Consider the following 25358-nt stretch of genomic DNA (forward strand, 5'->3'; position numbering starts at 1 on the left):
GGAGCTGGGACAGGACGGGGCCGAAGAAGGGACCATGGGCGAGGCCAGGGGTGGAGCCGAAGGGGGCCCCGTCAGGTAGGCTGTACGGGGCCCCATGATTTCTATCAGCGGCCCTGTGTGTGCCACTTTGTTCGCTTGGACAAGGTCCGATTGGATCATGTTGTCAGAAAATATTATATCCAGCTCTGAAACTTTGTTGGTCAGACATTCAGACGGAAAAAGTCCGATGTAGCCCACACACGGTCGGATTATCCAACAACACGGTCTGAACTGACCTTTTCCGTCGGAATTTCCGACCGTGTGTACAGGGGCTAATAGGTAGCCAAATTAGATTTCACATGTGTGCCCCTAGAACACCTGATGGTGCCCCCTGCATGTTGGGCCTCTCTATGTGGCCAGGCTGTGTAAAAGTCTCCCACTTGTGGTATCGCTGTACTCAGAAGGAGTAGGAGAATCTATTTTGGGGTGTAATTTAAACAAAAAAATGCATTTTCATTTTCTTTACACATTTTCCAAAAACTTGTAGAAAAAAATGACATGTTCAAAAGACTCATTATGCCTCATAGATTATACGTTGGCTTGTTTTCTTTACAAAATGGGGTCATTTTTTGGGTATTTCCATTGTCCAGGGCCTTCAAAAGTGTAAGATGTAGTCAAGAAATGATATGTGTAATTTATGCGTCTCACACGTGGTATTGCCATACTCAGGAGGAATAGTAGAATGTGTTTTAGGTTGTAATGTGTGCTATGTATATGCTGTGTATGAGAAATAACCTGCCAATATAACAGTTTTGTGAAAAAAAAAAAATCTTGATTTTGCAAAGAATTGTGGGGAAAAAATGACAATTGCAAAAAACTCATCATGCCTCTTACTAAATACATTGGAATGTCTACTTTCCAAAAATCATTTGGGGGGTATTTGTACTGTCCTGGCTTGTTAGGGTTTCAAGATAGGCCGTCGGTGTATCAGGTGTGATCAATTTTCAGAGATTGGCACCATAGCTTGTGGACTCTATAACTTTCATAAAGACCAAATAATATACACCGATTTGGGTCATTATTTACCAAAGATATGTAGCAGTATAAATTTTGGACAAAATGTATGAAGAAAAATGACTAATTTGCATTTTATAACAGAAACGAAGAAAAATGCATTTTTTTACAGACTTTTCAGTCTTTTTTCTTTTATAGCGCAAAAAAAAAAACGCCAGAGGTGATTAAATACCACCAAAAGAAAGCTCTATTTGTGTGAAAAAAAAAGGAAAATAAATCATATAGGTACAGTGTTGCATGACTAAGGAATTGTCATTCAAAATGTGAGCGCACCGACAGCTGAAAATTGGTCTGGTTAGGAAGTGAGTTTAAGTTTAAGTGCTCAGTGGTCAATTTTTTTAATTGATGGCAGCCACGCGTCTCCCAAATAGTTGAGACAAGGCCATGTTTACCACGGCGGAGCATCCCTTCTTATTTAAACAACACTCTGTAAACGACTGGGAACTGAGGAGACCGGTTGCTGGACTTTTGGGAAAGGATTGTTGTTCCATTCTTGCCTGTTATCGAATTCTAACTGCTCAACAGTCCTGGGTCTTTATTGTTGTATCTTTCATTTCAAGATGCGCCAAATGATTTAAATTGGTGAAAGGTCTGAACTGCAGACAGGCCTATTAAACACCTGGACTCTTCTACTATGAAGCCATGCTGTTGTCATAGATGCAGTATGTGGCTTAGCATTGTCTTGCTGAAATATGCAAGGTCGTCCCTGCAAAAGGCGTTGCTTGGATGGGAGCATGTGCTGCACTAAAACCTGGATATATCTTTCAGCTTTGAAGTTGTCATCCTAAATGTTGCTTCTACCAATTCCATACACACTAATGCACCCCAATAACATCAGAGATGAGGCTTTTGAACTGAGTGCTAATAACAAGCCAGATGGTCCTTCTCCTCTTTAGTCTAGAGGATGTGGCACCCATGGTTGCCAAAAGAAATTGTCACATTTTTATTCAACTCACCACAGAACAGTTTTCCACTTTGCAACAAACCATTTTAAATGGGCTTTGGCCCAAAGAAGATGTTCAGTGTTTCTGGATTTGGTTACGATATGGTTTCTTTGCAAGATAGAGCTTTACCTTGCATTTTTGGATGGCATTACAAACTGTGTTCACAGACAGTGATTTCTGGAAGTATTCCTGAGCCCATGTGGTAATGTCCATCACAGAATCATGCCTTTTTTTAATGCAGTGCTGTCTGAGGGCCAGAAAATGACAGGCATCCCTTTTGGCCTTGTCCCTTGCACACAGAGCTTTGTCCAGATTCTCAGAATCTTTTGATGATATTAAATACTGTAAATGATGATATATTTAGAGTCTTTGCAATCATATTCTGAAATTGTTTGATGATTTTTAAACACAGCTTTTCACAGATTGGTGAACCATTGCTTATCTACTTCTGAAACACTCTGACTCTCAAAGATGCTCTTGTTATACCCAATCATGTTACTGACCTGTTGCCAATGAATCAAATTATTTGCAAAATATTCTTCCAGCTCTTCCTTCCTTACCTACTGCCAGATTTTTGTTGTACTGTCTCGATTTTTTGAGATGTGTTGCTGACATTTTTTTGAGAAGTGTTGCTGCCAATTTAGATGACCTTTTCTTTTGTCTTTTAAATTGTATATTTTCTAAGTTTAAACATTTGATATGTTTTCTATGTTTTATTGTGAATAAAATATGGATTTATGGGATTTGCAAATCATTGCATTCGGTTTTCATGCAGATTTTACACAGCACCCCAACTTTGTTGGATTCATTTGATGCATCAGTTTCCACAATCCAACCTAAGGTTGCTTATTTTTTTCAGTATAGTGTACATAAGCAAATATGGGTTGGAAATATCTTTCTGCTCTAATAATAGCTTTTGGTGAACAGAAGGACTTGGTACTGCATTTCTAAATTGTCTGACGGTGGTTTGAATTGGTCACAACACCTGCTTTCAATGTATGGTATGTGGCCTGGTTAGCGCAAAGTCTGCTTACAGCATTATTTAGTAAATCAGTGTGCAGCGATTAGGCCTAAACAGTACTTTGAAGTTGGACAGAAAGCCTTCTGAATATAAAAACTCTAGATGACAAAAGGTTTGTGGACACATGATCATCTCACCTATATAAGCTTGTTGGACAGCTCTATAGAGCTTGTTGGACATTCCATTCCAACACCAAGGCCATTTATATGGATTCATTCCATAAGTGTTTAATAAGGTTGAGGTCAGGGTTCTGTGTGGGACACTTGACTTTCATTACACTGAACTCTTCAAACCATGTCTTCATAGAGCAGGAAGAAAAGGGCCTTCCCTAAACTGTTACCACAACGTAGGAGGTGCACAATTGTCTAAAATGTCTTTATATGCTACAACATTAACAATACCCTTTACTAAAATCACCCAAACTCACTCATATGGAGTGGCCATATAATGTATGTTTTGTATTGTATTTTGTATGTTGGTCGGCTCTATGTAGCTTTTGTAGATGCCCCCTGACTATTGTTATACAGGATTTAGATAGTGACAACAGTTTTTGCTTTACAAAATGAAGGGTGACAGTTTATTTACAGGAGGGTTAGGAGAGCCCTGGTCATGAGAGCTTGCAATCCAAAATATTTGCTATCCAGGCTATGCAATCTTTCGTCTTTGATATAATTATATATATATATAAAAATAAGTGTTCACTTGTCGGACCTTCTGATCACCATCTAATGTCCAGCTTTATATTGACCTGTTTCTAATGAGATCAGTAAAGCATGATTCAAGATGGCACCCGTCTCCTGAGTATAACCGTATAGGGGCCATTGGACCAATTTTTTTGTGGAGTGAATTTTTGTGTATTTGCTCATCACCTGACACAGACCCAACATTTAATCAAAAAATGTGTCCTCTAGAAGATGTGTCCAAAAAAATGTATTTTAGCTTTTTAGTTCACATAATTGTTGCTGATTTTTCTTTTTTTACATAACTACCAATAACAGGCCTTGTATTGTGTGTATGTATGTAGGTCTGAATCCTAATATCTATCATACAATGTAGACATGGCTTTAGCAGGCTTGATTAACATAGATACAATTTATTTTCTAATGAATGATATCAAGTAATAATTTAGTATAGATATATTTTTAAACATTACCTTCACATTATTAAACTGATTCTTTGAATCAAACTCTGAACTTCCATCAACATTTGGATCTATTAATAAAAACAATAGCAGATTTATTGTACAACGCATGTGTGCATAACACAAGAAGGAAGGCTTAGCACAATATAGACTTTCTATTCATGCTTAGTGCTTTTCACTCACCTCCTGGGGTATAGATAGGTAGTAAAATGGAGGTCTGCAGACTCACAGCAGATAGACTAGAAAGCCTCACCCAGCAAAAATGCATTCTTTAGGACTGGCAGTAGCAACGGCAATGCTGCCTACCAGTTCTGTCTCCTGCCCAACCGTATTCACTGCAGCAGCTGTGAGACTCTTCATGCTACATTGCACAACAGTTTCTGGCTGCTAAGGGCTCATGCACATTGGACGTTTTTGCTGCTGCTTCTAGGGGTGTCAGACATTTTTATTTTCTGCCTCTAAACTCCCCTGCACATTAGCCTATGGATCCAAGCACACACATAGACTTTTAGCAATGTTTAGTGGCAGGGAAATTTAGGGCTCGTGCTCATGGAAAAGCCTTTCCTCCTGATAGCAGCATTTTGACAGAAAAAACGTTTGAACGTCTGAAGTGTGTAACGTGTTAAGGCGCATTAAGGCACATTTACAGGCATCAAGTGCTTGAACATTAATTAATTTCCTTAGCCAGAAGGCCAGAATAATAATTTATTCTGCCCATTGAAATTAATTAATGCTTAAGTGCTAAACGCTTTTAGCGTTAACACTCGTTAACAAGCCTGGTGTTTAGGTGTGTGTACATACATCAAGGGCTTGGGCGTTAATTTGCTTCTTTGCCCAGAATAATAATTTATTCTGGCCATTGAAATGAACTGAAGTGGTTGTTAAGCCAACACAATAAAACATCCCACCCCCTCTGTAACATAACGTTATGTGCCCCTGTGCCTGTGTTTTATAAAAAAAAGCTGTCGATCTGTACCTATATCAGAGTGTCTCCCGGCGCTCACATGACTCCTTGGCCCTCTACTCTGCCTGGATGACAGCTATAGTGGGCGGAGCTGAGCTCTCTTGCTGATTTCAGCCGGTGAGGAGGAGAGGAGAGAGCCGAGGAGTCATGTGAGCGCCAGAAGACACACTAAAGTAGGTACAGATTTTTATATATAGCAGACACAGGGTCACATAATGTTATGTTACAGAGGGGATGGGATATTTTTATTGTAGTTATAATAGCAACAGGAGGGTATAATAAACGTGATCAGTTTACAGAGGGGAGGTATAGCCAGGCAGGATCAGCCAGGTTTTCTAGGTGATAGAAGGGGCCAAATTACACAGCTTAAGGCTCTGTGCTGTTAATTATGCTTTCAGAGAACACGATAATTTTTTTTTTTTAGGGTAACAAAATCTTTAGCGCTCAAGTGCTAAAAGGGCCTGGCGTCAACATGTGTTAACAGGTGTTAACGCGTGGTAATGTCCGCTAACATGCATCAAGTGCATCAACAAGTGTCAAACATCTTAACAAGTGCCAGGCAATTTTTCTGCCAAAACATCACTGCTCATTAATACAGTGGCAGTGGGGTTTCTTTTCTGCCTCTACAAGCCCCTGTCACTAAATGCTGCTAAAAGTCGTGTGCTTGGGTACATATGGTAACATGCAGAGGAGTTTAGAGGCAGGAAAAAAAAAACGTCTGTCGCCCCTAGAAGCAGCTGTCCAGTGTGCATGAGTCCTAAGAGGCGGAAATAAACCCACTGCCAGTGTGTCCAAGAGCAGTGGTGCTGTGGCAGAAAAATTGCATGACACTTGTTAACTTGCTTGACACTTGTTGATGCACGTGATGCTTGTTAGCGGGTATTAATGCGCGTTAACACTTGTTAATGCATATTAAATTTAGACACTTTAAATTTTGAGGCTGCTTGCAGCACCAGTGATTGGGACTCAGATAATGGATGCTACATATGTCATATTCACACTATAATACTTTTTGCAGCAATACCCAGTAGGGTTGTGTATTATTATTAACCTTATGATTTTTTTCTATATATATTCTGGTATATTATATATATATATCAGATAAATAAATAAATCATGTGCTGGGCTATCCCCTTAATGATCTGCTGAACCTACAGCAAAAAACTTAAAAAACAAAATTGTTAACGAAAGTGATGTGCCTATAAATTCAATCCCAAGAATAAAAAAAATATATATAAGCAATTGTTTTCATCATACAGCTTACCACATCATATAGCGCAAATATACACACATTTCATAAACTATAAATATTCACACAAAAGTGATCCATAAAGTGCTCAGGTGCATATACTGTAAATCCGTGATACTCTGACCATCCAGGGTAAGTTTTCAGAGTCCTTAATCTGAATATAATAAACGTCACTTGATAGATGACTGTGAATATAGCGATCTTCAGCAGTGATTACACTCAGGTGCTCTCCACCCCAAAAGTAATGGCCGCTCACCTCAGAGCATGTGACCTCACAATTAAGTTTGGACAGCACTAATGAGTTGTGGACTAATGCACCAGACCCATGTGAGTACCCTATAATAGGGCTGTGTTTGCTTTAAATAAAATCTTTTAAAACGTTATTACACTATGGAAGCCTCTATTTGATCTTTATATATGAGGAAGCCACATCTTTGAGCAGTATTTGGACCTTGCAATCTGACCTGGAATCCGTTTTGACAATTCAAAAGCGTGTACTGACCAAACTTAATTGCGAGTTCACACGCTCTGAGGTGAGCGACCTTTACCTTGGTGTGGGGAGCACCTGAATGTAATCACTGCTGAAGATCGCTATATTCACAGTCACCTATAAAGTCACGTTTATTATCTTTAGATTAAGGCCTCTGAAAACTGACCCTGGATGGTCGGAGTATCACGGACTTATATGCACTTGAGCACTTTATGGATCACTTTTGTATGAATATTTATATTTTATGAAATGTGTGTATATTCACACTACTGTATATGATGTTGTAAGCTGTATGACGACAACTGTCACTTATATATCTATTTTTTATTCTTTGGATAGAATTTATAGGCACATCACTTTAGTTAACAATTTTGTTATTTAGGTTTTTTGCTGCAGGTTCAGCAGATCATTAACCACTTCAGCCCGGAAGAATTTACCCCCTCCTGCCCAGAGCACTTTTTGCGATTCGGCACTGCGTCGCTTTAACTGACAATTACGTGCGACGTAGCTCCAAAACAAAATTGATGTCCTTTTTTCCCAACAAATAAAGCTTTCTTTTGGTGGTATTTGATCACCCCTGCGGTTTTTAATTCTATAAACAAAAAAAGAGCGAAAATTTTGAAAAAAAAAGCATTATTTTTTACATTTTGCTACAATAAATATCCCTCAAAAATATATTAAAGCCCATATTTTTGGTAACAAAAATCACAATAAGCGTTTATTGATTGGTTTGCGCAAAAGTTATAGTTTTACAAAATAGGGTATAGTTTTATGGCATTTTTATTAATAATAAATTTTTTTACTAGTAATTGCGGCGATCAGCGATTTTTATTGAGACTGCAACATTATGGCGGACAAATCGGACATTTTGACAAATTTTTGGGACCATTGTCATTTATACAGCAATCAGTGCTATACAAATGCACTGATTCCTGTGTAAATGACACTGGCAGTGAAGGGGTTAACCACTAGGGGGCAGTTAAGGGGTTAAGTGTGTCCTGGGGAGTGATATTAACTGTGGGGGGCGTGGCTACGTGTGGCCCATCACTGAACACCACTCCCGATCACAAGGAGCGGCGATCAGTGACACTGTCACTAGGCAGAACAGGGAGATGCTTGTTTACATTAGACGATCACGGGTATCCCCACGGACATTGTGTCCAAGGGACCCGCGATCCGACTCACAGAGCTTGCCACCACCAGCACGCCCGCAGGCTGCCTCTTAAAAGGCAATGTACAGGTATATTAGTTTGCCTGTACGTGCCATTCTGCCGCAGTAGATCTGCGTGAGGCGGTTGGCAAGCGGTTAAGGGGATAGCGCAGCACGTGATTTATTTATTCATCTGTGATTCTCACACATTAGTATGGGATGTGTTTAGTGCTAGCAGCTGGACTCTCTGTGACAACAAAGGTCTTTTTGCCCCATGCTAGACCTCCCGCACTCAGGACAGTGCCCCTTTAAATTTTGCACTGGGGCCGGTAGCCCTGCCTGCCCCTCCACAGTATGCCACTGCCTCTACTGAGTGCTCTCGCAGAAAGCCACTTCCTATGGGGGCACTAGTATATGCTCGATCCTGAGCCTCACTGTCTGCGTCTATTGACACAGACAGCAGGACTTGGCACTGCCCCCTGCTCTCTGCTCATAGCTTTTGACTGAAAATAGCTGAAGAGCTCTCTGCTCCAAGCCTATGAGACAGGGGAGAGAAGGGAAGAGCTGCTGCAGATGTTCTCATCGCTGGTTTGAGATCAGGCTCAGGTGAATATTTAGGGGAGGGGGTGGGTTCCAGACAGTGTGGCACGTCACTGGCAGCATCTGTTTATGTAGCGGGACTGTGGTGTCATCTCCTCCTCTCCTGGAGAGCGGGCAGCGGCGGCTCCGGTGTCCACTCCTCATGCTTTTTTCGACATGTGTCTTCTCTTCCGCCAAAGCAATTTGGCCAATCGGGGAACAGGTTTCATGCCCTGCCTTCTGATTGGTGGGGAGGAAAATTTATTCACTATCCTCACACAACTGGGTGGGCTTGGAGCGCAATGCTCTGCGCTCCAAGGCCCTCCTTTTTTGAAGTCTATTAGAGCCTCTGGCTCTAATCAGGTGCTTACAAGAAAATACCCCCCCACATTGGAACCCATGGCCTGGTGCTCTGATATGCGCTCCAAGCCCGCCCACCCTTTTACCTTTACAACCACTTTAAGTTTTATACTCCTTCCACTGTTAAAACTATTTTGCCATACTCACAATTGTCCACAGCCGCCTAATTATTGTTATACAGTGCAGGATTTATATAGCGCTAACAGTTTGCACAGCTTCTCCTATGAATCACAAAGGTTGACCCCCCCTCAGAAGATTCTAACTGGTGTAACTACAGTGTATGATAGTCACCCACATACACATGGTCGGATTTTCCAATGGAAAATGTTCGATGGGAGCTTTTTGTTGGAAATTACAACCGTGTGTAGGCTCCATCGGACTTTTTCCATGGGAATTTCCGACGACACACAAAATTTGAGATCTGGATCTCAAATTTTCCGATAACAAAATCCATTGTCGGAAATTCCGATCGTGTGTACACAATCCCAACGCACAAAGTTCTACGCATGCTCGGAATCAAGCAGAAGAGCCGCACTGGCTATTGAACTTCAATTTTCTCGGCTTGTTGTACGTCACCGTGTTCTTGACGTTCGGAATCTCCGGCAACATTGTGTGACAGTGTGTATGCAAGACAAGTTTGAGCCAACACCCATCTGAAAAAATCTCATAGTTTTGTTGTTGGAATGTCCGATCGTGTGTACGTGGCATTACAATATGTGACTGAAAATTGTCTCCCTTATGTTGCCATATGTGAGTATGTTTCTGAAGAACAGCTCTTAGTAACGCTAGACAGGTATCAGTAGTGCTGATGAAAGACTTTTCACGTTGGCCACTTCCTGCAGGAAGGAAGTGGTGGATTGATTCCGCTTTACTGTGTTAACTCCTGATTAGCCAGACCACTGTTTAGGTACTTGCTTTCTGGCCACAGAAATAGTAACTGGTAAGTCAAGTCTATGCCCCCACTTCCTGAACATTGTAAATCTGAAATTCACAAGTCTTCACATTGCAGAAAATTCCAACCTCTTACCTGCCTCTGCTCTGTCTGCAAGCACTGCTTCATTATTGGACACACAACTGCCAGCACGACTCCGGGTGCGAAATGCATCCTGGGGGGGTAGACAGAATTAAAGGGGTCTTTACCATGAAACAGGTTAAACTGCATTTATCCAATATCTGTCATGCAACTTCCTGATTTATGTGTTAGCAGAATTTCAAAAGTACATTTAAAACAATGCTAGCAATTACAGGCAATAAGATAAGTCTCCAGGGTTGAGCATTGAGAACACAGTCTAATCACCAAATTTACAGATTAGGGCTTCCAAACACAAAGCAAATGTTTATTCTGCCTTCTGAGTTCCTCTTGCAGACCCCAGGCTTAGGCTGGCCACACAGAGCGAATTTCTTTCCTGCAACCACAAGTTGTAGGAAAGAAATTCACTTGATTTCCCCCTCAACACAATGTTGACAGGGGGAATCTCTCCCACTAAGCCATTGTATTCTCTGGGGGGGGGGGGGGGCGACCCCACCGGGAGAAGATAGTGAATACTACTAGTGGCTATACCAGCCACTAAAAATCATATGTAAAATTCTGGCAGGCAGGTTGTTCCTAATTTGATTGATCGATTAACTTGGTCTTTCAGTCTGCCCATATATACCCATACAAACCATTGCCTATCTATGACTTAGGCCAGGGGTCAGCAACCCTTTTCCACTTAGGGAACGGATTCAATGTATGTGAATGCATGGAGGGCAGCATGCACCTGCTAATAAATTAAGATAATAATCCTAACATAATAAGTAATAATAACAGTACAGGTTTACCTCATTTTAAGGTGTCTCACTAATTCAAGTTAGTTCACCCCGCGGGAGCATGTGGCTACGGAATCAGCTTTTACTGCCCCCTCCCCCATCCTGGCAGCCAAGCCTGACCAGCCAGCTTGGTCTGGAGATGAGGTTCCTGTCCCTAGGGTAAATGGGGTTCCTGCCCATAGGGGAGATGGGAGCCCCATTTCAAGAGGAGATAGGGTTTCCATCCCCAGGGGCCCTGTCCCAAGGGGAGAAGGGGACCCTAACCCCAGGGGAGAAGTGGTCTTTTCCCCCAGGGGTGATGGGGTCCCTGTCCCCAAGTGAGAAGGGGTCCCTGTGCCCAGGGGAGATGGGATCCCTGTCCCCAAGTGAGAAGGGGTCCCTGTCCGCAAGTGAGAACGGGTCCCTGTCCGCAAGTGAGAACGGGTCCCTGTCCCCAGGGGAGGTGGAGTTCCTGTCCCCAGGGGAGATGGGGCTCCTGTCCCCAGGGGAGAAGGGGTCTCTGTCCCCAGGTTAGAAGGGGTCTCTGTCCCGAGGTGAGAGGGAGTCCCTGTCCACAGGGGTGATGGGGTTCCTGTCCATAGGGGTGATGGGGTCCCTGTCCCCAGGTGAGAAGGGGTCCCCATTCACATCACTCCCATAGTGTCCTTTGTCCCCTGCACCCCCCACTTTAGTGCCCCCTGTACCCCAAAAGTATCCTCTGCACCCCTGCACCCCACCCCACACACACACACACAAACATACAAACAGAGACAGAATAGGTAGAACTTTCCTACCTTACACAGGTGTACAGCAGAGCAGAGATCAACATCACAGGGCTGGATATGGGCGGGAACAGCTGAAAGTAACTTTTCACATTAACAGGCTGGTGATTGGTTGCTGGGATTCACCTGCTGTTTATTGTAAAAAGTTAACTCCAGCGTTTCCCGCCCCGATCCAGCCCAGTGATACTGACTGCTTGCCACTGTTCAATGAAGAGGACAGCGGTGAAAATGTCCCCGGCTTGGTGCCCGTGAATTAATGACGGGCACTGATGGGCCAGACATTTAGTGGTGGGGAGGCCCCTCTCCACTGAAATCAACACTGAGAACTACACATTCCAAGATGCACTGCTGCATGGGAGAAGTGGCACTGATGAGCACTGATAGGCGGCACTGATGGGTAGCACTGCTGGGCACTGATTGGCAGCACTGGTGGGCACTGATTGGCAGCACTGGTGGGCACTGATAGGCGGCACGGAGGGATGGCACTGATGGTCATTGACGGGTGACACTGATGGGCATTGATGAGCAGCACTGATAGGTGGCACTGATAGCCAGCACTGACTGGCATCACTAATGAGCACTGATTGGCAGCGATTGGTGGCACTTGTGGCCACTGATTGCTAGCAATGGAGGGCATTGTTGGGCACTGATTTCCAGCACTTGTGGCGCTGTATTGTAATCAGAGCACTGATGATCAGAGCCCTGATTACTTGTGTGGATGTCCCCTGCGAACAGATGCTGCTGATTGTCTCTCCTCGCCACACACTCTGTCAGTGTGAGGTGATGAGAGCCAATTACCGGCATCTTCGCGTTTACATGTGACCGACTGTGATTGGACACAGTCGATCACATGGTTAAAGAGCCACATCCGTGGCTCTTTACAGAGATTGGAGTTGTGCTGTGTCCTAGCAACATGGCGCGGCGGCAATTGCCGCACTGTGTGCCCCCAAGGGCGCACGAGAACGGCTGTTCTGGGACAATGTCATATGACGTCATCCGTGAACAAGAGCTGCACCGCCCCTCTGTCCATTGATGGTGGACAGGCGGCAAGCGGTCAAACAAGTGCACAGTAAGGGTCCTTTCACACGGGGTGGATCAGTACTGATCTGCCCCGTGGATATCCGCTTGCTCAGCGGGGATCGCCGGAGCGATCTCCGCTGAGCAGGAAGATGACAGGTCTGTCTCTGCACACTGCACAGGGACGGACCTGTCACAGCACCGCTCTCCCCTATGGGAGATCGGGTGACGACGGACCGCAGTGTCCGTCGTCACCCGATCTGATCCGATGACGGATGGAAAAATAGCTTTTTCCTCCGTCACACTTTTTGGGTCGGAGCAGGTCAGATGTCAGCGGACATGTCACCGCTGAAATCCGACGCTCCATAGACCTCTATGGAGCATCCGTTCAGGTCCGCCTGAAAAACTGACAGGCGGACCTGAACGGATCGTCCGTGTGAAAGGGGGCTAAAAGTTACTTTCTGATTTCACTATAATCTGTGTCTTTCACTGTGGTATCTACACAACACTGCTGCTAGGTGTGCCAGTGATTGAGTCTGTTCTTGGGGTTGAAGAGGCAGAGTAAAGAACCAACTATATTCAAGCAGCTCCTGCTGGGGTAGCGTAAGCCCCTGTACACACGGTCGGACATTTTGCCAACCAAATCCGTCAGATTTTGTCCGTCGGATTTTGCCTGTCGGATCTTGTCCAAAACTGTTTACTGCTTACACACGGTCGGACTAAGTTGTCGAAAAATCCGATCATTCTGAACGTGATGACGTAATTTCGTTATGATGGGACTAGTAGCCTATAGCTTTGATGTAGGAATTTGATCTGAGCATGCATGGCACTTGGTCCGATCGAACCAGTTGGTCGGAAAATATTTCCAACATGTTGGAAAATTGGGTCCGACGGATATTCCGACGGAATCAGTCCGATGCATACCACACACAGTCGGATTATCCGACAACACGGTCCGATAGGACACATTCCGACGGATTCTCCGACCGTGTGTACAAGGGCTTACAAATGTGATCCTTATTTTATTAAAACATTAGGTGTCTCAAGAAAAAAAAAATTACCTGCTCCTCTCCTTTTGTCCTTAAAATACGTCCTTCTACAAGGGAGAAGCTTGACACATCCCATACGGGAACTTCAGGCGTAGGTGTGGGAGGAGATATGACCGGCAGCTCTAAAATATACAATTACAGGGCCCATCAAACTAGGAAAAATGTACATAAGGTATCAAACATACATTCCTTTTGACAACTTTTGGTAACTATCCATACTATATCTAAGACTTTATATGCATTATAGGCTAATGTTAAATCTCAGTGCTTCAATGCCTTACAATTATAAAAAAAAACTTGGAATTAACTTTAACATTCTGCATAAATGCTACTTTGTCCTATACCCGCCAATGCATTATTTTAATAAGATATTTTCAGACTCAGAAGCAAATAGGATTATAAAAATAGGCTTGGCTTGTTCCTATAAAAGCATTGTTGGGATGTTTAAACCGAATTTGGTTTATTTTATGAGTGGACTTAGTTGTGATAAATTTCTGCCAGTTCTGTGAGTCTTTCTAGCAATACTCGAGGTTCACACACAGTAACATTTTATTTCTATCCAGGGCTTCTCTTGCACCCTTCTTATGTAGCACCCTCTAGTGTACTACTAAATTAGTGCAAGCAAATGTATTTGACTCATGGTAACGTGAGTCTGAATCTGGGCCAGGGTTTATAGCATGTCAGGATACATGACTCACAGAGGCATGTTTCTGGTGCCTCCACCTGGATCTGGGGGTTTGGAGAAACTTCTAGAAGACAGTGGGCAGAGGCCAGGTGGGTTGATCTGCATACTTGAGGGAATCTGGCCAATCCCCAAGTCTACTGTCCTGGCAGGGTGGCAAGGTCAGCCCTTAAATATGGATGAGTCATGCTAGCAGGGGAGTCGGGTTGAGGAGTGCTGAGGAGGCTGTCGGTGGCCTAGGAGGGATCCCCTAGGTCTGGGGGGGTGGGGATCTCTACATCCAGGCTGGCCTCAGGCTGGCTTAGGAAGACTCTTATAGTATTGCGGTTTGTCTAGGAGTTTTAACTGAGAGCAGTGGGAGCAAGGAGGACAGAGTGAGTACATCAGCACACCCAGGGCTTTTCAAGGGGAGAGACTGCCACGCGTAGTATGCTTTCTAAAAGGACAGCGCTGTGCTTAACCCTTTGTCAGGGCTATGTCAGCCCTTCATTTTCTGAGCTGGCTGCTCAGCTGCTCAGCTCCTATCTCTTCAGTGAGTCACCTGTTGATTCTGCTCGTCGGTCCTGCCTACCTAAGCCGTCAAGTCCAGATAATCTCTGCCTTCGCCTTGGTCACATCTCTAGAGAAGCTCTCCTGTGTTCCTGTAAAAGACCTGCTTGGCTGACATTTTTTTTCTGGCTATAGATCCTGCTTGCTGTTCTACTACACTGTTCTCTGGCTCCCTGACATTTTGACTTGTCTGACTATCCGTTACGGTTCCTAAACTCTGGCTATGTTTTGACTATGTTTGCTCTGTTTACCTTTTTTATTATTATTATTAAACAAGTGAGATTTAACTGTACTTCTGTCTAAAGCCGCGTACACACGTAGCCGTCTGTCCGACGTACTTAGTCTGGCGGACTTCCCGCCAGACTGTACGTCGGACTTTCCGAATGGGCTACTTGCCCACACACGGCACTTTTTCAGCGGACTAATACGGCGTACTAAGTCCGCCGTACTATCCGCCCTACTTTTCAAATGAACAGACTCGCCCACACAGGCGGAGGAAAATCCGCTCATTTCGAGCGCGTCTCCAGATAGGCGGGGCCCGCGAAGGAGACGTCGCTGGCCCCGCCGCCTGGTATGGACTTAAAGGGGAACCCCAACGCCGAAAAAAATTGGCGTGGGGGTCCCCCAGGTCCACATCAGACCCTTGTCCGAGCACGCTACCCGGCCGGCCAGGAAAGGGGGGGACGAGCGAGCAGCCCCCCCTACTAAGCCGTACCCCACCCCAAAGCACCTTGTCCCCATGTTGATGAGGACAAGGGCCTCTTCCCGACAACCCTGACCATTGGTTGTCGGGGTCTGTGGGCGGGGGGCTTATCGGAATCCGGGATCCCCCTTTAATAAGGGGGCCCCGGATACCGGCCCCCCACCCTATGTGAATGAGTATGGGGTACAATGTACCCCTACCCATTCACCTGTAAAATAAAGTACAAAAAAAACACAACACACAAGATAAAATAGTTTATTGCACAGCTCCAGGGGTCTTCCGTCTTCCGTCACAAGGGCTCGCTTAATGTTTGTACCCAAGAAAACGGCTATAAGCTTTTCACGCGGTGGTACAGAACTCCGGAACTCTTGCATAAGTGGAGCCCGAGCACCCCTGAAATATGCTGGCGCTGTCAGATAGCAAAAGGCACACTTTTACATGTTTGGTGGGATTGTCCCCGAATTCAGCCCTTTTGGAAATCAGTCCATACAATAATTCAGAAGGTCACCACTTACACCTTACCCTTTTCCCCAGCACAATTTTTGTTACACCATACTAATGTAGGCACTTCAACATACCGAAAGTCCCTGCTTATTCATTTAATTAACGCTGCTAAACTTTGTATTCCCAGACATTGGAAATCCCAAACTAGTCCGTCCATTAAAGAATGGACGATGAGAGTCCAGGCAATAGCCGACATGGAGGAACTTATACACATTTCGAAAGATACCCCGCATAAATTCACCCAGAAATGGGCTTGCTGGAAGGATTTTGAGACCACTTCAGATTATAAGCTCATTTTTCTCAATCCTTGAATGATCGACGGACAATGTCCCCCATAGGTAACTGATCTGGTTGTATTTTTTTAATACTGTCACCCTGTGACCTGCTGCAATTGTTTATAACCCATTTATGCAGCCTATTTTTGAACTTTATGTGGTTAATCCCGCAAGACTTGTGATGCCCCCAATGTAGTTCTTTCGCCCCTAGACCCGTACACTATATTTAGACTTTTCTATTGTCTTATGATAGCTGGGATGTTATACTTCATTGATATCTACTGATGATTGTTTAAGCTACTTCCCGTACTTCACTCTTACCTCCCTTTCACCTCTCTTTTAATCCCTCCCCCCCCCACCTGCTCCCTCCCCTTTCTCCTTTCCTTGCCCTTCTCACAATGTCCGTCCTTTCCTCCCCCCCATTTTTCCCTCACCAATCTCCCATGTTCTTTTCTTAGATCTAAGAGTATTTTGTAATGTAAACGGTTATACTAGACATAGGGCATAGATCCAAATTGCTCTTGTTACAGACAATATAGGACGATTATATGCTAACACCTTCCGTTTACCTCATTTGATTAAGACTGGAGATTTTGTTTTGTTTTTCTTCTTCATATGCTGTTTACAACATACGTGACTTTGATTGTATGTAAATCTGTTATTTGTATTCTTATTTACAATAAAATATTTCGGAAAAAAAAAAAAAAAAAAAAAATCAAATTGTGTCATAAATTTAGGCCAGAATATATTTTGCTACATGTGTTTTGTAAAAACAATCCTGATAAGTGTATGATAATATGTTTGTGGGAAGCTATGCTACGTATCATTGAAAATTGATCAATCCTGATGTACTGACGGCCTAATTTCATTTCTTGAGGCCCTAAAATGTCTGCACAGTACAGATAAACCCCTTTTTGTAAAGATGACAGTCCAAGATATTTAGTAAGAGGCATAGTGAGTTTTTGAAGTTACAATTTTTTGCCCACAATAGTTTGGAAAATTACGATCTTTTTCCACACAAAATTGGGAGCATAAATTACAAATTTCGTTTTCTGAGTCCATATCACATTTTTCTCCTACTATAATATTGTGTTTTTCTATTTGATACACAACTTTTGCTTTAAAATTTTCATGGGATTGCACAATTTTGAGTATAGTGATTTCACTGTATGTAGCACGCTCCTAGGTAGGTGCTGGAAGACAGTATAGTTTTTTGATCTTTCTGCTTACCAGGAAGATGGTCAGGTAAAACTTAGTGTGCTCTCTGCCTACCAGGGAGCAGGATCTATTGGTTAGGTCTGCTCATTGTACTCAGGTGCAGCTCAACTTGCTCTGACTGTCCCTCACTGGTCCAATAGGCAGGCATATTGGACAGTGGGAGGGGGACCTGAAAAATGAATGCACAGGCTTTGTTACAGCACTGGCAAATGCCAGAGGAAAAGTGCTGCATTGCATGTTGGGACATGGTATATAAAGCCTGAGTACTATGTATGTGCTCAGAGTTAGTTGAGCCGGGGAACAGAGTCCAGGAGGGAGAGGGGCAGCTGCCCTCTCCTCCGTGGAGGGCGCTGTGTAGGCCTGGGTGGTCGACCCAGGGGACTAGAGAGAGAGAGAAGCTGCACTTAGAGGTCCTGCAGAGCTGACTGGAAGGGAAACATCAGGAAGGATCTGATTCTGCTTAATGCAAGTAAAATCTGTGTCTTTGGGGCCTGTCGAGTGAGGGCCACCCCCTTCAGCTAGAAGAGTCAGTGGACGGGTGTCAGTAAAGGGGATGCTAGAGAGTGTCCTGAAGATAATGTAGCGCATCAAGTCTGCTGCTAGTGAGAGCAAGAAGACTTAACTCTTCCATACATGTGGTATGACTGCTTCTACTACCAACCCAGTGAGGTCAAGTGAGAGTTGTCCTTATGCTTTGTGAATAGTTCCAGTTGAAGTATCCCACTTATTCCTTCTCCCAAGTGGGAACCCTCAGCAACCAAGTAGGAGCCCTCAGCAACCAATTGGGAGCCCTCAGCAACTAAGTGGAAACTGTTGACGACCAGCTGCAGGTAATGAGAAAGAGGCCTAAGAAGAACACTCAGCAAGCCCTACAGGGACAGTGCTACATGTATACTGTATATATAAGCGTGGCACAATTTTAATCCATTTTATTATATTGTCAAGAGGTGATATTTACCATTGAAAGTCTTGGCAGTTGATTAGTTGATTATGAGGCTAATGTGAGGTATTTTTATTAATATTCATAATTGAGTTACACGTGACCATAAATGCAGGGGTATGTTCCTGACGCTCATTAGAACTGAAGCAACATCTTAGATAAGTTGCCAAATGTCTTAAACATTACAGGACAAGTCCAATTGAATGGAGCTGTAGTGCTAAAGGTCCACAGACCTCACTGGTACCCTAAAGCAATTGTATACAGCTGCATCCCTCCTGGACATTTTCGGGAAGAACTGAAAACAATAATCCCAACCAAGAATACTGTTAAAATAATGTAAAATGTTTTAACTGCTTAGAAAAACTTGTTTTATGTTTAAGCTATACTAACGATCATCACAAATCTTTGTTACATCAGGCGAGAAATCATGTTATATAGAGCTTCTTTCGACAATGCTCTCCAGAAACAATGATATATGGTCTTCCTGCACAGACATCAATATATATATAAACCATAAAAGGATGGCTGAAAGCACTATGGTATTTGCATGTCAGAATTAGACCAAACAGAACAGGAAACATGTTCAAATTTCCGCTACTGAAACCACATAGATTCTATGGCAGAGTTGCTGACAAAGTGTGTTTCCTCATCAATACAGAGAGATATAGAGATGCTTAATATGTTATATCAGGTACAGGATTATTCTACCAAAACAGCATATACAGCTTATAAACCTTCCGTTTGTTATTAGAACTAAAAAACCCAGCATCATATCAGCTTCATATTTTTAAATGTAATGCTACAAAGTATTGTCACATTTTACTTTATGATTGTGTACGGGAGTTTAATTTGTTTTTATCACATTTTTGTCATGTTACTTGCAGTTTTATAATTGAAAGCTTACCTCCACACAGATATAAAACACAACTGAATCCTCTTCTAAATGTGTTTAATACATAATTTAAGTACATGTAGACCTACTGTATTACAAATAGTTTTCTAAAGCACTCTGCATCATAAATACATTTTATTAAAATATTACTTATTTTGAAAAAAATTTCATCCTGTGTTGCATCTCAGTGCTGCTGATCTCCTGCCTACATGCACTCCCGCATGGCTCTAGAAAAATTAGAGTTGCGCTTAAGCATATCAAAGCGCATCACAGTGGAATAAACTTATGCTGCGTACACACGACTGGACTTTCCGGCAGACTAGGTCCGCCGGAATCATTCTGTCAGACAATCCGATCATGTGTGGGTTAATCCGACCATTTTTTGTTTAAAAAAATCAGATGGACCTAGAAATAGAACATGTTTCTAATCTTTCCAATTGACTCAATTCCTATCGGGAAAACCGTTCGTCTGTATGCTAGTCCGACCGACCAAATACGACACAAGGGAAGCTATTGGCTATTGAACTTCCTTTTTTAGTCCTGTCTTACGTCAATCACGTTCAAAACAAACGGACTTTCAAATGGACTTAGTCCGTTCGTGTGTGGCCAAGTCCGTTCCTTCGGAAAGTCTGTCGGAACTCCGCCGAAAGTCCGTGGGGAAGACTGTCAGACCTAGTCTGCCGGAAAGTCTGGTTGTGTGTACGCGGCATTAGGAATATACAGTATATGTTCCTAAGTTTATTTCACTGTTATTTGCTGTGATTTGCTTAACCACAACTCTGATTATTCTACATTTGTATGCAATTGTTTATATCACATGGTCGAGTTGCTGCTCTGCATAATATTTTTAGATAATTATTTTTTTCTTCTGGCATTAGCGTGGTTTCTGCAGATTTATTTACTTCAGCATGGCTGAATTGCATTTCTCAGGGTTGGTTTCCTGATAAGTAGAATAGTAGAACATTGCTGTATACAGTAATTTGTGTTGAAAAGGCCACTTGTATTTAAAGCGGGAGTTCCGCTGTTTTTTTTTTTAAAAGCCAGCAGCTACAAATACTGCAGCTGCTGACTTTTAAAATAAGGACACTTACCCGCCCAGCGCGCCCGCGATGTCGGCACCCGAAGCCGATCTCTCGATCGTCTCTCGGGTGCTGCCGCCACCATCTTGGGTATGGGAATCAGGAAGTGGAGCCTTGCGGCTTCATGTCCCGGTTCCCTACTGCGCATGCGCGAGTCGCGCTGCGAGATAAGGATGGTCCCCGCTGTCTCTGGGATCCGTGTGTTTCCCAGCAGACAGCGGGGGACCCGCGGGAAGTGGCGTAAATATCCACAGATTCTGCGGATATCTATGCCGGAAGTGGGTGCAGATATATGTACTGTACAGGTATCTGCACCCCCCTCCCCCCTGAAAGGTGCCAATTGTGGCGCCGGAGGGGGGGAGGGTTCCAATGAGCGGAAGTTCCACTTTAGGGTGGAGCTCCGCTTTAATGGTTTTAAGCTGGCTATACAGATATAGAATTTTTCTCAGTCTGCAGGCTGAATGGAGAAACTCTAACAGACTCCACCATCCACGCTATACAGTGCGGATGGAGGAACCTTCCACTGCAGCCATTATATTTTGATAGCCGGGCCCACCGGCTGTCAAAATACATAAACGGCAGCTGCGTCTAATTGGATGTGGCTGCTGTTTGGCCAACAATTTTCCACGCTCCTTCAATTTTTCGATCAAGGAATATCAGATTGGAGACGGCTGGTTCAGCCAGCTTTAGCTTCTTGCTATCTACTGTATAGCAGACATCAGACTGGAAGAAGGAGCACGGGGAGATAATCAGCTGTGTTACAGTGCTGTGGTAACATGATTTTTCCTGGACAGAGGATTGTGGAGGGGGGGGGGGGGGTGTTGCTTGGGGGTGGCTGGATGAATTGGCACTGAGGGACTTGCCCATATTTTGTCATGTTGGATCTTTGTCAACACGTGGTAACAATTAACTTTTACATGTTTAGGGCTGCTGTTAGAAATCATGGGCCCCTGTACAGCCTTCCTTACTTGGCCCCCCATCCCTGCCTATACCCCACCCACCCCCTGGGGAGCAGTGAAACAGTGACACTGACTTTAACTCCCAGTGCCTCGAAAGTCCCCCTTCCTGGGCACCTCTGTTGAACTAATGGGGCCCAAGGAAATGTAATGTAAGCCATGGTAAAAAAGTAGGCGTCGGGTGTGGTCTAGTAAATTCCATACCTCCCAACTTTCTTTGATGGGAGTGAGGGACACCTGTTAGCAACAGTATGTAGGCATAAGACACACACTCTGCCACACCCTCCTTAACCACTTGACAACTGGGCACTTAAACCCGCTTCCTAACCAGACCAATTTTAAATTTTCGGTGCGCTCACACTTTGAATGACAATTACTCAGTCATGCAACGCTATACCCATATGAAATTTTTGTCCTTTTTTCACACAAATAGAGCTTTCTTTTGGTGGCATTTAATCACTACTGGGTTTTTAATTTTTTGCGCTATAAATGAAAAAAGACCGGAAATTCTGTTAAAAAATAAAATAAAATTTGTTTCTGTTATAAAATTTTGCAAATTAAGAATTTTTATACTTATAAATTTTGCCCAAATGTTATACTGCTACATATCTTTGGTAAAAAATAATCCAAATCAGTGTATATTATTTGGTCTGTTTGAAAGTTATAGAGTCAAATCACTGAAAATTTATCAAAACTGATGTACTGATGGCCTAGCTCATTTCTTGAGACCCTAATAAGCCAGGATAGTACAAATACCCCCCAAATGACCCCTTTTTTGGAAAGTAGTCATTCCAAGGTATTTAGAAAAGGCATGGCGAGTTTCTTGAAGTTGTATTTTTTTCCCACAATTCTTTGCAAAATCAAGATTTTTTTCTTTTTTTTTCTACACATATTATTAGGTTATTTCTCACACAGAGCATATGCATACCACAAATTACACCCCAAAATACATTCTACTACTCCTCCTGGGTATGGTGATACCACATGTATGATACTTTTACACAGCGTGGCCACATACAGTGGCCCAACATGCAGGGAGCACCAGCAGGCTTCTTGGAGCATAAATTACACATCTAATTTCTTGACTACCTCTTAGCCCTTGTACACATGGTTGAACATTCCGATGGAAAATGTCCGATCGGACCGTGTTGTCGGATAATCCGATCATGTGTGGGCTCCATCGGACTGTTTCCGTCGGAATATCCAACCGACAAAGTTTTAGAGCTGGGCTATAACATGGTCCAAACTAACTTTTTCCGATTGTTTGTAGAGAATTCCGATCGGACAAAGTGCCATGCATGCTCAGATCAAATTCCTAGACCAAAGCTATTGGCTACTAGCCTGAACGTAGTCCCGTCGTAACGAAATAACGTCATCACGTTAAGAACGCTGCCTTATCAGCGGCCCTGTTTATCCGTTTGTTGCTTATGTATTACAATGGTTGCTCATCTATTAGAATGGCTACTCCTTTGTTGCTCAGGCGGTTGACTGTTTATTGCATCGTTATTGTATATGATTGGCCATTTGTAGCCCATGTAGTTAGGACTGACATTTTCTTGCCTATGTATCTCCAATTCACCTTATTGATATAATATATTCCCTGCAGGCCTGTCACTATCAAACCATAGTCCCCATGTGTCGATGCAGTGCACGTAGTCACTGACTCCCACATGCAAATCTTGCTAGTTATTCGAAATGTAAAAAAAAAAAAAATGTGTACAACCTGAAAGAACATAAAGCAGATGTTACTTTAAAAAAAAAAAAAAAAGTTGCCTTCTTTGTGAGACCGGAACAGGCATAAAAATCAGCATGTCAAGTGCACCAGTCTATCTTTGTGCAGGGGATTGGACTTTGCCAAGCCTGGTCAAATCATACATTTGGCATATGGTAAAACAAATACAGCTTCTCTTACACAACTGTGATAGATTGAGTAGCATTGAATTCAAATGCAAAATGTAGCTTTCATCAACAAAGCCTGCCTTCAGAAACCCTGAATCTGGCCACACGCCATCAGAGTGTGATATGTCAGATTAATGATATTCACCTGTTGTGTAGTGTCAAGGGACATAAATATCATTTTATTTTACATGCTGGCAACTTTTGTTGATCTGACAGATCAAAATATGACTCTTATGTAGTTAGGTTGAAAAAATGACAAGTCCATCTAACTGTAGTTCAAAAATGACGATCATCTTCCACCTTAATCGCTGTTACTCAAGAGAGAATAAATGCAGATCAGCTATTCGTTTAGCTGAGCTCCTTCATGCTGCTTATCAGTTTGGCTGCCCTTCTTTGCATTTTCTCTGGTTTTTCAATATCCTTTTTGATAATCTAGCATGAAAGCAACTCTGTTGATAAAATAAACCTGTATGATAGAGGGGTTCCCTGCAAAGAGCACAATAAATATTCACTTCCCCGGCTGCCCACATAGCTGGTCTCTGTAGCAGTGAAGAGAAATCACCAGCTAAAAATTAGACAGGATTCAAAAAACTCCATAAATATTGATTTCCTGGTCCCCCACTTCTCTCTGTGGTACCCACTTGTGTGATTGCTGCACAAAACTTGTGGCCAGCCGATGGAACCAAAAAGGACAATGTTGGACTAGGAAACTGACACTCCTGGAAGTGAATACTCAATGTCTTCTTTGCAGTTTATCATACAGTTTTAGTATACTGACAGAGCCAATTTAGGGTGGCTAAAGATATAGCATGACAGTTTGGACATACATGCATGATCTGATGGTTTTCAGGAAAAACTTCTATTCTGCTTAATAAACAACATAATCTGCTCTGCCATTTGTAGACGATTGTGCCTGTAGAGAAGGGACAAGCAAAAAAGTGCAGGCAGACTTCACTGCAATAACATAAGTGAGCATAAGTGTTTGACCCTGCCCAACTGACCCAAGATACCCAGGGCTGTCTGCAGACATATACGACATGCGATTGCTTGCCTAATCTTCTATGTTCAGTTTTAGCCACCAAGGGGTTTATTTACTAAAACAGGAGAGTGCAAAATCTGGCACAGATGTACATGGTAGCCAAACAGCTTCTAACTTCAACTTGTTCAATTAAGTTTTGACAAAAAAAACTGGAAGCCGATTTGTTTCTATGCAGAGCTACACCAGATTTTGCATTGTCCAGTTTTAGTAAGTCAACTCCTAAAAGTCTAGGCCTGTTTGTTTTAACAGTTTATGGAGATGTTACTAAGGCTTCAATAAAGTTCATCATCCTAAATCAGGAATCCTTCCTCTCCCATCTCTCTACTTACCCTCAGTCACCTCAACTGGATCCGTTATGTCCTTCTTCCTCCTTTTCTGTGGCAGCGAGACTGAGCCCAAGTAACGTGCAAAGCTCCCTTTTTTTGATTCATTGGGTGGTTTTGACTGCTTTTTTGTGGATGACTTATGTTGGGTAATAAAAGAGGTTCTCCAGTCCTGAAACTTGTTCCACACGCTGCGATTTCGGCTTTTCCATTGATAGGAGGCCAAGGGATTGAGTTCTGGGTTGCTAGACTCGTGGTCTGTCAGATCCTCACAAGGCTCCACCATCTTGTGCCCCAGATAACGGTGATGGCTATGGGATGTAGCACAGGTCTTTCTCAGCCCAGATTGATGTTTTTTTTTATATATGACTCAGTCCTCTTTAAAGCACCATTTAGCCTTTACCTCTTCTTCAGCATGTTATCGTCTTGATGTCTTTTCAGTTTCATCAAGCTTGCTTGTAATTCCTCTTTGCTCCCTTCACCCCTATGTGATTCTGACTGAACACAAACTGTTAGTATCCTTTATCTACAACCCAACGGGTTGTCTATTACTCATTACTATGTTCCTCTCTATTACTGTCTGTGATCTGTCTTTCCCCTATGCTCTCTACCCTCACAACAGGAAATAGACTTTTTTGGAGCTTTTTTTCAAATAACAGTCAACTTGTGGTGTTAGAATATATTTCAGCAACGCAAGCGGGTGATGAGGAGG

General features: G+C 43.1%; 1 protein-coding gene across 1 annotated transcript in view; it reads right to left on the reverse strand.

Moving 5' to 3' along the window:
* Positions 1-25269, reverse strand: part of RASAL3 (RAS protein activator like 3) — a 76908-nt gene extending 51639 nt beyond the window's left edge. Inside the window, exons 1-4 of the mRNA XM_077470016.1 lie at positions 24653-25269; positions 13600-13709; positions 9979-10057; positions 4172-4230 (exon numbers count right to left, since the gene is read on the reverse strand). Coding sequence (XP_077326142.1) covers positions 4172-4230; positions 9979-10057; positions 13600-13709; positions 24653-24932 — 528 coding nt within the window. The 5' untranslated portion in view covers positions 24933-25269. The remainder of the gene's footprint in view (positions 1-4171; positions 4231-9978; positions 10058-13599; positions 13710-24652) is intronic.
* Between the last annotated feature and the right edge of the window lie 89 nt (positions 25270-25358).

Source organism: Lithobates pipiens, unplaced genomic scaffold (genome assembly GCF_037356315.1).
Source record: "Lithobates pipiens isolate NorthernLeopardFrog02 unplaced genomic scaffold, aLitPip1_a1.2 Scaffold_8, whole genome shotgun sequence".
Lineage (NCBI taxonomy): Eukaryota > Metazoa > Chordata > Amphibia > Anura > Ranidae > Lithobates > Lithobates pipiens.